Source organism: Agelaius phoeniceus, chromosome 9, assembly GCF_051311805.1.
Source record: "Agelaius phoeniceus isolate bAgePho1 chromosome 9, bAgePho1.hap1, whole genome shotgun sequence".
Lineage (NCBI taxonomy): Eukaryota > Metazoa > Chordata > Aves > Passeriformes > Icteridae > Agelaius > Agelaius phoeniceus.
The window spans coordinates 26,176,416-26,192,081 of NC_135273.1; the positions used below are offsets into that span (position 1 = coordinate 26,176,416).

At 44.2% G+C, this 15,666-nt stretch overlaps 1 protein-coding gene across 3 annotated transcripts in view; it reads left to right on the forward strand.

The window, feature by feature from the left end:
• Positions 1 to 14,171, forward strand: part of CDHR1 (cadherin related family member 1) — a 73,056-nt gene extending 58,885 nt beyond the window's left edge. For all 3 annotated transcript variants that reach the window (XM_054637540.2, XM_054637539.2, XM_077183309.1), the window contains 4 exons: positions 980 to 1,047; positions 3,523 to 3,751; positions 4,636 to 4,890; positions 11,433 to 14,171. In XM_054637540.2, the coding sequence (XP_054493515.2) occupies positions 980 to 1,047; positions 3,523 to 3,751; positions 4,636 to 4,890; positions 11,433 to 11,984 (1,104 nt within the window). In that variant the 3' untranslated portion in view covers positions 11,985 to 14,171. The remainder of the gene's footprint in view (positions 1 to 979; positions 1,048 to 3,522; positions 3,752 to 4,635; positions 4,891 to 11,432) is intronic.
• The last annotated feature ends 1,495 nt before the right edge of the window (positions 14,172 to 15,666 follow it).

Consider the following 15,666-nt stretch of genomic DNA (forward strand, 5'->3'; position numbering starts at 1 on the left):
CAGTACTTGACCCAGATTCACAACTATATATGAAAACCTAAGATGTTTCAAGTACTCAGAATGGCAATTCTGGAAGAAGTCCCAGGTATGCAGATGTTTTAAGTGAAGTTAGACAGTATTAAACTAGGCTGTGGTCAAAATCATGGGGTTAGAGAATCTGACAAGCTCATGCCAAAGAACAAAACTACACCTACCAGTAGGGCTGCAGATGTGTAATGTTAATCATGCAGGAATCAAAGACATTGTTCCAGTTGTCAGATATTTAAACAGGGAGATGAATGAATCAACCAGCACCACCATGAATTTTGATGGCCAGATCCAATGGTGTAACACCTCCTCAGAGCTATCAGAGGAGCAGGAGCCTATGGAAATAGCTGCTACCAAATCAATAGCTTTCCTAAGCCTGAGCTGAGAAAGGAAGCCAACAAGAGCATGAAACAAAGATATCATCTGGTAGTAGTGTATGCATTATTAAAAGTCACACAGGCACAAGAGTGATTAAAAAATAAACAAAGCTGAAACACAATGTATAGATTGAAATATTTGTTATTCATTACTATAAATTGACTTAATTAAACAAGCAGAAGCTTAAAAATACAATATAAGAAGTAAATAATTTTGTCTAGGGAATATTCATTAATGTTTAACTGATAATTAGGAAGGTCTGAGAGCTGGCAGTGTGTTCATGTCACTGAGATTATCTCCACCTCTATCAAAGGAGGGGGAGGTAACTGTGGATGGATGGGGCCATCTAGCGTCACTCTGTGCCAGAGCCCCCGGCACAGGGACAGCATTCCTGGGGCTCTCAGGGATATTTCCTGGTGGTGGGTTGTGCACTTTCTAGGTGCATGTTTGCTCATGTGGTTTCCCACTAAAAATGTGATGGAAAAGAGAGTGAAAAGCATTTGGGCCTGTTAAAATAAAAATGAAACAGTTCTTTTTCCATTTTAGTAAAGTAAAACTCTCTTCTTTTCTTAAGGCTACAGATCCAGATTCAGGGCTTTGGGGAGAAATCAAGTACTCTATCTATGGAACAGGAGCAGATCTGTAAGTAACAAGTAAATAAATAAAACTACATAACCTCTGAGCAGAGTTGTAAAATAATTTTAAAAGAAAGCTAGCAAGCTCATTCTTGGTGTGCTCATTTCCAAGAACATTTATGCCATGTTCTTTGTGAGTTCTGTGAACTACTACTGTGAAGCTACTGTGATCATTAAACATCTATTTCATCAACCCAAGGAATTCTACCCACAAACCCCCAAAGAGATACAAAGCAGCTAAAGTATCAATACACAGGATTTGTTCAATCACCATTTGAAAAATACTTGTAAGAGAAAGAGAGATTTTGGTCTAGTTGTGAAAAGTCAGTTCTACAGAAAAATAATTTCTTGGGTTTTTTCCCCTTCCCTTTCCACATGGCTTTACAAATAGCTCTTGTCAAGATAAATCAAGGGAGACAAGATATTCAAGGATATACACTTCAGCTTTGGAGGTCAGCTGCAAAGGCTGTTAAAAGCCTTTCATATACTAAAATATAATAGTCCTGCATCAGGAAAAAAGGAATTTGATGCTTACTTGATTTGGTAATAATGCCTCCCTGTCTTTGGGAACAGTGCTGAGGGTAGAACATCTTGAAACACTGGTTCCTTCACACCATGTCCATGGTGGAATCAATGACATGGCTGTCATAGATATTCCTGCTGGACCCTGCATTCTGCCGGGCAGGATGCTGGAAATGAATGAAAAGCCTGAGCTTTTCAGGCACTCATCTCAAGAATCTTTTTTCCTCTGTACATTATCCACCTGGAGCTAAAGCTGAACTCTTCTTGTTAAGGTGAAAGCCGTTTAGGAGGCACAATCAAAGTCCAAAATCCAAGATGTTAAGGGTGAACCACTTCTGTAGCCAGAAGGATACACATTTGGGAGCATTTCCACGATGGATTATTTTGAGCCTCTTCACTAAGTCTTTAAGCTAGCTGCTAACTGCACAGAGAGAAGCAAGAAAAGGTCATGTCATGCAGGCAGACCTCTTAGGTTTAGAATGCAGCAGCTGGTGGAAAGAAGCTTGAGAAGGTTGTTGACAAAGGATTTAGGGGAAAAAAATATAAGCACAACTTTATTCTGATTGGCATTATGGGGCTGCTGAGATTCACTGTTCTTATGCTGTTGAATGAAGAAATTATGATGTGAACTTTTCCTTTTCAAGTGTTTTTGTTTGTTTTCCTCCTGCTAGAATGGCATCACTCTGCAAGGCTGGATTGATTTTTCTAGCCCTGGCACCTCTAGATGTGCTGAACACACAGTTTGATGCAAATAGGAGAATTTCAGCTAGAGGCACAATGTTTCTGTCTTGGATATTACATCAGTGGGTGTGCAGTTGTGTGGGCAGAAAGATGAGTTGTACTGGAGTAAGAGAAATAGTGTTAAATGTAGAAGATGAAACCCATCTGATGGCAATCCTACTTTGATAATCCAAGCTGCCAGTGGGAGCACTTCTATTCTTCCCCTAAAATGAGAATGATGAGAGTGCTGTCTGCATGGTTAGGCTGGGCTGGGTGCTGAGGAGGCAGCACAGGCACTGTCTCCTACACAGCTATTCCCACCTACAGATCCTGGATTTCATCAAAACTTGTATTTGTATTTAACAGGGTTATGAGAACAATTGAAGATTCTAGATTGCTAAATGCCCCTTTTATCATCACTCTCAATTGCATTCAGAGCTGGAATACAGAAAATATTTTGCTACCCTGTACATTGATCAAAGGAAATATAAAAAATTTAATCTGTTAAAAGCACTCCTGCTTGGAGCCTACAGTGGCAGTCCATTTTAAAAAGACACTTTTTTGGTGTCTTCTCTATAAATCCAAACTTTGGGCTGACACTTTTGACAGTGTCTCTATAATTACAAATGTGTAAAACTGAACTTGCAACAGATAAATCTGAACACCCACTCCATCCTAGTGTCAGTCTATGGAAAAATGGTTATTTTTGGAAAAGATAATTTACCCTGTAGTTTGGGAGATTTAAGAGCAGATTTTTTTCCTACCCATTCTGAGAAGTGAAGACCTTAAATATGAGATGCATCACACTTCTTTTAGATATTTAGGTGACATAAATCAATCTTAATTTATGCAGGACATAATCTATTACACTGTACTTTTAAACTGAAAAAAAAAAGTAAAAAATAGGCTTAATGTTTTTCCTTTTAATGCAAGAAAATCACTCTGGGAGAAGGCCATCACACTGAGCATTTACTGAGGACAAAGACTTTTAATGGAAAATGCAGCTAAAATGGCACAAGAGAGAGATAACTATGAGACACTGATAGTTTTCAGGTTTTCAAGCCTAAAGGAACTAGACAAGCACCAGGTAGAGTGAAAGATTTGGAAACATCACCCAGAGAGGAATTAGGTGAAGAGTACCAGTGTCTGGGCACAGCATTTCAGTCTTTACAGCCTGGAGCAAAGGTGGCATCTAAACACATATTAAGTGAGCAAAAGTCTTTCCTTGCTTCTTTTCCAGGTTCCTAATCCACCCATCAACAGGTATAATTTACACCCAGCCCTGGGCTGTGCTAGATGCTGAAGTGAACTCAAAGTATAATTTCTATGTGAAAGCAGAGGACACAGATGGGAAATACAGCTTGGCTGAAGTGTTTATCACCGTGCTAGATGTCAATGACCACTCTCCAGAGTTCAATGAAAACATCCAGGAGAAGACAATGATCATTGGGTCACCAGTGAAGATAGAGGTGAGAGATGGCACCGTGTGTCACAAAGCTGAGTGCTTTGGAAAAGCCCTGGCTCTGCTGTTTACTCTCAGGGGTTATGGTGAATGTCTGAAAGTTGTCTTTTCTTGCAGCTTTATTTTGCACAGCCATTTGGATGTAACAAATGGATTAAAGTGTAGAATTATAGTATTTACTGACTGCTGAGAAGGAGAAATAAATTCTATAGGCAGAATATAAAGTCCTGTTACAGTATTTGAACAATCAGCTGGGGGACAGTCCTGGATTATACAGTGATCATAAGAAGCCCAAACAAGATAAGTGAATGAAAGGGTTTTGAACACATAACCTTCCTGACACCCCTTTGTGTTCAACCACACAACTTAGTTCCCTTCGTTTTGAAGAACCATAACCAATAATCCAGTGCAGAACAGAAGGTGAAAAAATGTAACAATTCCCAGGCAGAACATCCTATGTTACACATATTTAAATGCATACCATTAAGCCTGATCACACAACACCTAATGTTAGCAGTTTATTCTGCCAGAGCACAAAAATTAAGGCACCTATAGTTTATGGCATGGAGCTAATCCCATTGTTCTTTATCACTTCACATTCGTCCCCCACACTGTGTGAGAAGTTCCCAGCTGAGGACCATTTGCATTCTACAGATAGGGCACAGTTCAGTTTTTCCTCTGATTTTATTTCATCTCAAATAGAAGTAATTTATAAAGAAAGGAGCCTAGTCCTGCTGTTTTTCACTAGAAAATGTAGCCTACCTTCCAAAATTAAATGAAAGCAGCCCAGTCATGGCACAGATGCTATCAGAAGTGAATGATCAGAAGGTGTTTGTCCTCAGGCAGAGATACAAACAATTACACCTTTGTTTTTCACACTTCCCCTACCAGGCTATAGACCAAGATGCAGAAGAACCCAACAACATTGTGGATTATTCCATCATGCAAGCAGATCCAGCCAATGTGTTTGACATAGACCAAAGCACTGGGGAGATCAAGCTGAAATCCTATATCCGATCTCTGGACATCATCCACAACATCACAAACAATAAAGATTGCATATGGTCATTGGTGGTCCAGGCCAAAGACAGAGGCTCCCCATCCTTCAGTACCACAGCAGTTCTGAAGATTGATATCACAGAAGAGGTAAGCAAATGTTTTAGAAAAATCCTTGTGGGAGACAATCACTGAAAGGCACCAAAGGATAGACATTGCTTGCTCCATTTCTGAGACTTTCTTGCCAGCTCTGTTTTGCAGAGTATTTCTATAGCCTTGTGGCGAAGCTGGATTCTACAGCCACAAATGTGAAAGATATTTTGATCAGAAATATTGCAAAGGTAGGAGCATAATATAGCTGGGAGATGAGATTTTGTTAGAGATTGTTAGATTTGAATTAAGGTCTATGGACTTCTGAGAGTAAAGGTAAATCCTGACTACTACATTTCTGCTGTTTTATTTTCATCCAGAAGAAAAAAAAATCTTTTTTCCCTTACAAAAAGTGAGTGGAAAGCAGCTGGGGTCAGAGTGAACTAAATCAGAGAAATCAACTTAAGTGACATAGGAAAAATGAGAAAAAACTTGACAGAAATGCTTTCAAGTACATAGAACTTCAGATGGGAGTTCAATAATTGCATTATTAGCAGATGAAACAAGAAGACTCTAAAACAGTCTTGCACATGTAGGTTGAGCTTTTCCTTAGTCCAGCTTTTAAGTCAGCTGAAGAACAAGCAGGGATTTATGGTGTGCAGCACATGCTTGCACGATTCTTATTTATTGTAACTGCCTTGCCATGCCTTTAACTAGGTACCAGCAGGGAGGAAATGGGCTTTAAAGCAGATGAGAAACACACCATTAGCCTGACAGTCTCTGGACCACACACATAAACAGGGCAAAGATGCAAATCTCATCTTCCAGACAGCAGCTGGCCTTCTCTTTGTTTGGTCACAATGCTCCCACTGCCCTTAGGTCTGTTATAATCTGTCTCTGTTTTCTCCATCTCCTTTTATTCCCCTGGTACTCTGAGGCACATTCACATGATAGTTTTCGTACACAGTTCAGAGCCTGCTGGCCTGCCAGGGGACTTGGGTCTGCCCTAGCAGGGCAGTGCCTGGCATGGGGCTGCCTTTGGGGCCAGCCCTGTGAGCGTGGGCTGGGCTTGCTGCTGCAAGGCTCTGCCACGTGGAGCTGGGGGACTCTGCATGCAGGGTGTCTGTGGTGAGTCTAGAGATTTAGCTGTTCTTACAGATACAAAGGAAATGCCCTGCTTAGCACTTGGATTTCTCATGGAAATGAAGTTTTGGTGGGTTTTATACAACAGACAAGAATTGCTGCCCACAGCCAAGAGCGGGAGTAGTTGCCCTCCCTGCCTTGCTTCCAGGCTCCTCACATGCTGCAAGTTTCAGGAGTGCATGGCAGCAGGTGGACCCAGGCACAGCCCTCAGGCATGTCCCTGCTGGTGGCCACCAGCCTCCCCTTCCCTCCTGGGTGAGCTGGAAACCTCTCTGTCAGCATCTGGGGCTGATGGGTGTGAGTGGAGGGAGGGCGTCCCACACCTCCCTGCTGGGGGACAACAGCTGAAGGACAACTGTAAGGAAAACAAAAGTAGCTGATACTTTGGGATAAAGAGTTTCCTGAAGCAATAGCAGTACCTGATGAAAGATGGTGTCCTGTATGAAGTCCCCTGTCTGCTCCCTTTTCTCCCCCTCCAGGGGTACATATTTGGCACAAGGTGAGGGAGAGCCCTCCTCATAAAGTCTGAAGGGGAAGCAGAGAGCATGTGATGACATAGATTTCCTCACACAGAATTCTTTTCCTTCTTCCCATGCTCTTCTTGTTGCCAAGTCCCAACAGAGAGTCTGAGATAGCAACAGCATCTTCTTTCTTTGAGTAGTTTCTTCAGCAGGATCTGGGCTACTAATCTAGTGTCACATAACCTCTTGTACATGTCTCTATTACTTCTTCCATGGCTTGTAAAGATTTGGGTTGGTTGGGTTGGGGGATTTTTTATCCCATAGCATCCCATCTTTTTTGCAGAAACAGACTTCAGTTTGCAGGTACATGAGGTGCAGTGCCAGTGTCCCAAACCCTTGGTCACTGCCTGTGTCCCAGGGACAGACAGTCACTGCTAACAGTTTGTGAAGAAAACAATCTCTTGGTGTAGGCATACTGCATACACACTTTCTCTCTTTCTCTGAGGCTGTTACAAATGTGCATTTCATCCCCCTGTGCTCCAGCTGTACAAAGGCTCTTATTTCACTGTTTGGTGGGCATTTATGTATTACTGATTTTGGATAAGGAGGATATTTTTGAATGCATCCTCTAGAGGTTTCCTGCAGTGTTAATCACAGTAAGTAATTAAACAGGCATATTTTCTGATTAACGTTTACCATTGCAATTAGCACAAGTCTGTGCCCTTCGAGATGGATGCCTCGTGGCTAAGTTCAGCAGTATTGCACATCAAAAGGACCTTCTCTTGGAATAATAGAGTGCTAAAAGAATCCAAAGGCCTTTTAATTTAACTGAGTCTGATTTTATGGAAATTGGTATTGAGGGGCATCTCTTAATATCCTATCCTTTCACAATAAATAAAAAATACCCTTTCACAGAATGAAAAAACATATGCTGGAAAAGCCAGTCTTTTTCCATCCATATGTCTCACTCAGAAATCTATTCCTGCCTGATATTTTCAGAGGAGGCTGATTCCCACTCCTGTTCCTGAAAGCTGGCCTGATGGGGGCATCCCTTGGCCTCTTGATGACTCCACTGAGGTTCTGCAAATGTAGAGGGGGCGTTTATTTACACCTCCTCACAGACTGAGCCTTAAGTCCATATTTAGACAGCATAATCTGTAGTTCTTAATAGCTTTGACCACTCATTTAGCCTTCTAAATATAGCTGGTGAGTCTCAGTTTTAGATTCTCTTAACTGAAAGGCTTGACAAAAATCTTTGAAGTAACATGGAGATCATCTGTTTCATGCTAATGGCAACCATGGGAGCTGTGGTTGCTGGCACTGAACAGCCCTTGCCACATTTGCAGAGCAGTTAGCCTCTTCTTTCCACGGTTTTATGGACTTGAAATGAATATTGGCTTGATTTGAGAAGTCTTGCTTCATGCTGGTGTTTGTATTGCAAAGTGATGCAAACACAGCCTTCAGATACAGTGACAGCACTGAGCTTTGGGATAAGCACTGCAGGGGCAGCTGGTGTTCTACCTCAGATCAGGATTCACTTCTGAAGCAAATCTCCTGATCATCCCCACATGCTGTGGGATGGCCTGTGCCTCACATGGCTCCAAGCACACAAGGTGGATTCTTTCAGAGGAAAATGTCTTTTGGGAGCACACCTAGTGTGCCTAGGCACCAACAGGCAGTTCCTCCCTGCAACCAGGCTAGAACAAAACCCCAGAAACCCTGAATGTGTGGAGGTGGGCTGGTTCATTGCACAGACTGTACAGATCCACTTGCTCAAGTCAACACAGCCTGAGATGTCTGTAACACAATCATTGAACCAAACAGTTACGATGGAGTCCAACTCCAGCACTGCCAAGTCCATCACAAAACCATGTCCCTTAAGTGCCACATCTGCAAATAATCTGCAATAGCTTGGGCTCTTAACAGGTTTGCCTACTTACTTAGACTCCTAAATATAGCTGGTGAGCCTTAGCTGCTCATGTGATTGAAGAGCTCAACCGCATTCCTTCTGGGTCCAGCTTCTAGATACTTGGCCCATGTGCTCTGCTCACTGCAACCCATGCATTAGGAAAGGCACTTGAGAAGCCACCACAGCCAAAAAAACCCCAAAAAGCAGCAGAGCATTATCTTCTGTGAGCAGTGGTATTTTGGTTTTTTAACTCCTCTGATGACTGTTAAAGAGTGTTTCTTCCATGTCCCGGCCCACAGAAATGTGACAGCTTCATTTAATCATGTATCTGCTTTTATTTTATGTGCACCAGAAAAACCAGTACCCTTCAAAGTGCAGCATGCCTTTTAGGAAAAAACAACAGCTTCAGCAATTCAACAAATAGTGGCACTATTTGTTGAGCTGGCTACGTGGCACTGCTGGTAATCAACACAAGGACTTCATGTTTTAAATGTGCACTTCCCATAAGTGTCTCTGCAGCCTGGCTCGGATTATGTCATTCCTGGCCTGTATTGCAAGTTATTCCTTTTATTTATCCTGCCAGTGTCATGGCCATGACAAACAGAAACTCTCCCACTGTGTGCTTACAAAATGTCTGATGTTTTTATGCAGAACAGTTGTTGTCCAAGGCTAATTCCAGGCAAAGCTTTGTATAGTAGAGGTCAAGTAACTAAAATAGAGGCTGAACGAGCTAGCTGTTAATGGGTTTAGTTTTGGTATTAATCATCTCTTCATCACTGGAAGCTCTGAACAGATGCCAGATTTTCTGAGGCCAAGCGATTGAACAAAGCCAAATGTCAAAACTCTCCATACATTTTTTTATCTGTTCTTACCTCTGCAGCTGTAGTACATGGGCAACATGTACTTCTGTCTAATCTCATTTATTCAAGGTTTTCAAATACCTAGTCAAATACTCTTCAGCCATCAGTGCCTTCCTATAAAATAGATCTTGACAAAACTCGTAACAGGTGGACTCAGGTCACATACTACTTAGCAGGGTTTATCTGACACTTAATTTATCTGACTTTCACATGAAGTTAAGTAAGCCAGGGTAGAATTTCTATCATCTGATGGGATTTAAGTACAAAAAAAAATCCATATAATGCAGAACAGCAAAGCTGATGTGAGTCTAAGCTCCACCAAAGTCATGGGCTGCTTTGCTTTTAGTTTCTAGCTTAGGTCCACTCCTAATTAAGTACTGGAAGAACTCTCTTGTACAGCAAAATGATGAAAATTTGTCCCTACCTGCCCAGTAACATGGTCTGTGAGTTTCACTAGCATTTCTTTGCCACTTTCTTGTTGGCAATGGGACACATTCAGGGTACGAGAAGAGTGAGATTGATAATGTGTTTCAAATAGGTTGTGAAAAAACAGAAATTAAGACAAGGAGGTGTTTATTAGCTAATATACATGCCCCTTGTTTATGGATGTGATATTACTGACAAGAGGTACTCTGAAGCACACTCTGGAATACTCTTAGTCATCTTCCCCCACAGACTGGGGAGGGGAAAGAAATGGGCATCCTAGATTAGAGTCACACAGGGAAATCCATCTGATCTACAAGTCAGAGGTTCAAGTCCAAGCTACTGACAAGGTTGTCCTTATACACACTGTCTTTGACACCTATTTTAGCATATGGTGATTACTGCTCCAGAGGGGTCCTTTTCTCCCCATTGACCAAAAGCTGGGAGCTCAGACCCCTAACTAAAACACAGCTCACTGGACATGCAAAGTTTGGGTGAGGATTCCCTCCTGTAGTCAAAGACCGGGGACTAGGGCACAGTGGACAGCCCTGTCTTTCTGCAGCCACACTTCACTTTATGATCAGCTCTCAGTAACCAAACCTGCATGTGAATGTGCCATTTCTGAAGGCTCTCCTGGCCTTACATAGCACTACTGCCTGTTCAGACACCACCTGTATTCAAGATGAACTTCTCTTGGAAATGCAGTCCAAGGATAGGCTTCCATGCCCTGAATAAGGGTGATCTATGTGCCATGCCTCTAGCCTTTATTCCCCAATCAGCCAGGTGTTTATATGTGCTTCCTAACTTCTGTTACTGTTTCTGGATTCAGTTCAACATCATTGCAACTGCCTCCTCTCCTGCGCCTATTTCAACACTTAGCTCCCTTTATTTTATAGGCTCTCTGTCCTGTGCACATTTCAGCCTAGTTCCCCAGCTGTATTTATAATAGATACTGGCCTCTTTCAAATATAACCATGTGAGGGTTGACCATTTCTCTTATTTTTGATATTTCCAGATCAAGTCCAGGGTAAAATCCTATATTTTAGGCCTCAAGAAGCGTCCATGGACAATATATGGAATATGCATGAGTGGCGTCCTTTCCACCATTTCTGTTACAATGGTGATCTCCACCATCATGTACTGGAAAAGTGTGAAAAGATCCAAGCTCCACCCGCAGGGCAAAATCCGCAAAATTATACGGGGACCTCCAAGACGCACAGTGTGCTGAGCTGGAAAGTGAACTGGCCATTCATTTGTCCTTAATATGCCATATGTAGCTTATGTCATTGCTGATTTCTTTTCTTTCTATAAACAAAGCTCTTTAGCTCCACTTATCTCCCCTACCTCAAAGAGTTTTGTTATGTCTGTAAAAGAGTACTTGAAAACAGAATGCAGCACATGTCTGCTAACTACTCATTTGTGCACTGGCATTTTATAAGCAGAAGCTTTCTCCTAATCCTTTTCAATGCCATGCTCAGTAATTGAGCCAATTATTTTCTTGCTCCATTCTTGCAAGTTAAACACTATGGTGACATGAAGGAATCTGCCCAAATTTGGTGGCGGTACTTCTGTAAGCTTTTGTGTTCAAGTCATCTACCTCACAGTGCTATAATGTTTACCCAGTTTCCAGCCCCATCTAAATTCTCCACTTCTGGACTGGACTGGCTGTGTGACTCTCGTTATTTTTTTTTAGAGACAACTCCCATCAATCAGCTCTACTTGTAACATATTTTGGACAAATGAAATTTCTGGGTCACTGTCTGTCCCCTGGAGTAAGTCATGTGTTTTCTTTGTACTCCTTTACAGACTCTTCACAAAGGGCCTATGGCCGCCTTTTTGATGCAAACTAAAGATAACCCCATGAAAGCCTTAGGAGTGCTAGCTGGTGTCATGGGCATAATGGTGCTGATAACTATCATGATCTCTACTGCCATGTTCTGGCGCAACAAGCGGTCCAACAAAGTCATGCCGGTGAGGAGGATCATAAAAAAGAGACAGGTGCCGCCATCCCGGCCAGTCAGGATGGAGTGGCTGAAGTTCAAGAGGCCCAGCAACGCCGCAGAGAAGTTTGTGGTTGAGGAGGATGTGAAGAGCCTGCACAATGAGAACAGCAACAATAACGTGCAGGTTGTCCCCGTGCCGCCAGCAGCCCCCGTGCCCCCGCCGCCCCCTGCCCTGGCTCCCCGAGGCGATGGCCCAGGGTGGCGGGTGCCAACCGTGTCCGGCTCCCTCACTCCCAAGCATGTCATCAAGCCACCGAAGAAGAAAGGTCACAGCAGCACCCACAACGCCCTCGTGTCAGAGCTCAAAATGAGGTTTGAGAAGAGGAACGCAGCTTTCGGGGAGCCCCATATCTAGGTGCTCTCAGCAGCCCCAGAGACTGCAGATTGTGGCTGGGCATGGATGTTTTTACTTGCTGTCTCTTCCCTGTGTCTGTCAGCACCCTGTGAACCAGAGCAGCTTCTCACTGTGATAGCCACCCCTCACCTTCTGCAAGTACCATCGTGACTGCTGTTCCCTCGGCCGTGTCCACGGGCCCCCCCTGCAGCTGTGTCTGCCCACGGTGCTGAGTGTGCCAGTCACAGTCTTCCCAGGTGAACAGGGACTCAGGCTGCCCCTCGTTTGGAGGTTTCTACCCAGAACTTGGCTTTTCAAACAAGATGTTCTGCAGCCAAGGCCCTTGGTGGATGCTTCTTCTGACCTGGTCTGGCAGGTGGGTTTGAGGTGTCTGAAAATCCATCATTTTAAATCGCAGACCCATTTTTGAAGATGTTGGCATGGCTGTGGCAGCAGCACTGAGTTGGGTGCAGGTCTCCTACAGCAGTGGCACTGCTGTGTCCTGTGCACAGTGTGCTTTGCAGCAGCTGGCGGAGCGATGCGCTCCTGGCCTCAGTACCTTCATTCCCAGAAGGTAAGCAGGCAGGCTTGGGGAAATTCTTCATTTTCCTGCAGCTTATGCTGGGTTATGCCAGAGCACATTGACATGATGCTGTGCTTTGCTTCTGCCCTGGACTTGCCTGCTGGGGAGAGACAGGACAGGCACCTCAGCTTTCCCTGGACCAGCAGGGGCAAGATTTGAGCATGGAAGTTCAAGAGCAGCGCTCAGCACTGCCTCCTTCTGACACTGCGCCCCAAAAGAGCAGGAGCCCAGCAGGAGAAGGACATGAATAAAAACACTGGGAAGACAAGGTAAAGCTAAAAGGCAAATGATAAGTAGAAGACAGAGACAAGTGCTGGAAAGTTGCATATGTTGGTCAGGGAAGTGTCTGGAAAGATCGTGTGGTCTTGTACACTGTGCTAGCAGAAGGTGTCAAGGAATATATTTCATCACCTCTCCTGGCTTGTTGCAGGGTTTGGTGTGTGCAAAAGGAAGTTTCTATAAAATATTCAGGTTTTTCTTACCAGTATTTTTTAGTGAATTAAACAACATTTAATGGGAGGGGACTGGCAGGGCAGCTGACAGGTTTTTTTTTCCTGTTACGTGACAGTAGAAAGGCACCAAGAGCAAAGCACTTTTTTCACTGGATCTATCCCACAGACCCCCTCAGGTTTGTTTCTGAGGAGATGTTTTTCATCTGGGCCCAGCTGTTTCCCATCCCCTGGGGAGAAGGCAGCACCAATTGACCGAGCTGGCTGGGGAGCAGCACCCTGCACCCTCTCTCTGAGAGCCAGCCCTGCAGAGAAGCTGTGCTGTCATGGTACCAGGAACATCAAGGTGGGGAGTACTCCATGTTAATTCAAGGGGTTCATGAGAGTTCTCCAGCCGTCATTTCAATTGAACCAGCAGACCTAGCCCTCAGGATCTCCTCTCACTCCAGCAGCTGAAATAATTCCCCTTTTTGCACCAGGACTTCATCAGTTTAGACGATAGCTGGTTGAATATGAAATTAAGCACTGACAAGGAAAATCTTGTATTTTTTTAACTTCAGTTCAATCTGCCTAGAGGCCATAGTGCTCGTGGCTCATGTCACCCGTGAGCGGAGCCAGAAGCTGTAGCCAAGAGATCCAGGAGAGTCCCAGCTGGGGGCCATGGCAGGAGCGCTGCTCCCAGAGCTTCTCCTGTCACATCTCTCCTTTTCTCTACTGTTTTCTTGCTTATCCCTCCTCCTGGGGCACTGTGATGTGAGGCCAAGTTCTCACCTGTCCAGCCACCTCGTCCTTGTCCCCTGGCCATAAGCTGGCCGGCGGGAGGGGACATGCAGCCCCTGACCCCACTCCTGCTGCCCTGTGCAAGCCCCTGCCTTTTGCTGGCTGGGTGTCTGCAGGTTCTGCAATGTTCCCCCAAGTTCCTGATTTATTCCCCATTCCACTGTCTTCCCAGTGTTGTGTTATTGCCAGTACTCAGTGTTCATTCTCTAATGAGGAAAGCCTATAAAGACCATTCAATTACGTCAGATTTAACAGGAATTACAGGCTTATAGTCTTAGAGATTATATTTAAGAGGCAATAAAGATGTTTTATTACTATGTTGTGAGACTCTTTCCCAGCTACTCTGTATTTCAACTTGAAGAGATTTTTTTAATAAAAAAAAAAATTTAAAAATCTGAAAAAGTGCTTCTGTGCTTGGTGTGCTTCTGCTAGCAATGATGCCTTGTGTTCACCTGTTACATTACCAGACAGCCACAGGAAGCCAGGCCACTTTTTAGGATGGACCCTTCTGTGGGCTGTGAGTCAGGAGAGGGGCTGTGTGGTTTTGGACACCACCAGGCTGGAAGGAGGGGAGGTGAGAAGCAGGATGTCATTGGCATAGGCCATGGGTGGGGTCACAGAGAGCCCTGGCTGAGCTCCCATGGTACAGAGCACTGCAGCTGGTGCCATGGGCAGGGAGGCAGCAGGTTCAGTTTGTGCCAATGTCCAGGGTCTGCAATTTGTTATGAGGTCCATAATCCAGAGGTCAGGGGATGTTTTGTCTTTCCTTGGCTGTTTCCTCAGTGATTCAGCAGCTCTCTCCAGTCTCTACAGTGTCCTGTTGTCCCTCCCTGCTGACTGGGGTGGAAGAAGGCCAGTCATTACTGACAGTGCTTTGTTATTTACTCCCCCTCACCCACAGCCCCACACTGGTTTTCAACCAGCATCAGCTCATGGCTCACTCTGTACTAGCTGTGTCAGTGGGTGGCTTTCCCAGGACAAGGTTTTCCTGCTTGGCCAACTGCTGCTGCCCCTTCCTCACCACTCCAGGGTGAGGAGTGGCAACTTGTACTGATGGAGCCTGGCCTCCTCCATCCCTGCAGCCAAACCCCAAAACTCCTTGGAATCCAGGTTTCTTCCAATTTGTAACTGTAAAAGGCCAGAGATGAAGCAGAGGACCTCTGTGTATTCTGAAAACCAGTCATGTTTATTGCTTTGACACTAAAAGAATGACAAGATTAGGAAGTCCTGTGAAGTATTAACAACGAGAGTCAGCAATGACAAAACAGAGAGCTCTGTTCAAAAGCTGTGCAGTATGGTACAGCAGGAGGAGGTGCTGGGAGGAGAGACAGCATGGAAAACACACATCAAAAACCAAAATACAATTAGAAAGCCAAGCTACCACAGCATGAAGCTCACAACAGCTGGGGTGTCTACTCTAGATTCTTCTTTTTGAGACGATCTATAACACATATTACAAGTGCTGTGGGTCTATGGGCCACATGCTTTGGTTGTGCTGGAAAGCAAGTGGTCAAAAAAAGAAAAATTGTAAGTCACATATCCTCAGACCTCTGAGAATCACAGCAGTGAGCTGATTCACAAGCAGGAGGCAGTTGCTTTTACATGCATCTTTGGGCTTTTTTGTTTCTAGCAAAGAGGCGAGCTTTGGTTTCAAAGCAGCAGGATAGGCAGGCACCTGTCTGCATTTAGGGAATGTGCCTGGCTTGCATCTTCAGCTCCCAATCCCATGCTCCACTATGTTCTCTGCCTCTGTCCACTTGTCCCACTAGCCTGGTTCAAGCACTTACACTTCTCCTGTTTGTGGTACAACCAAAGCTGTGAATCTCTGAGGGCTGCGTAAACCTTAAGAAGGAGCAAGGAAAAAAAACCCACCCCAAAACCACCACCACTG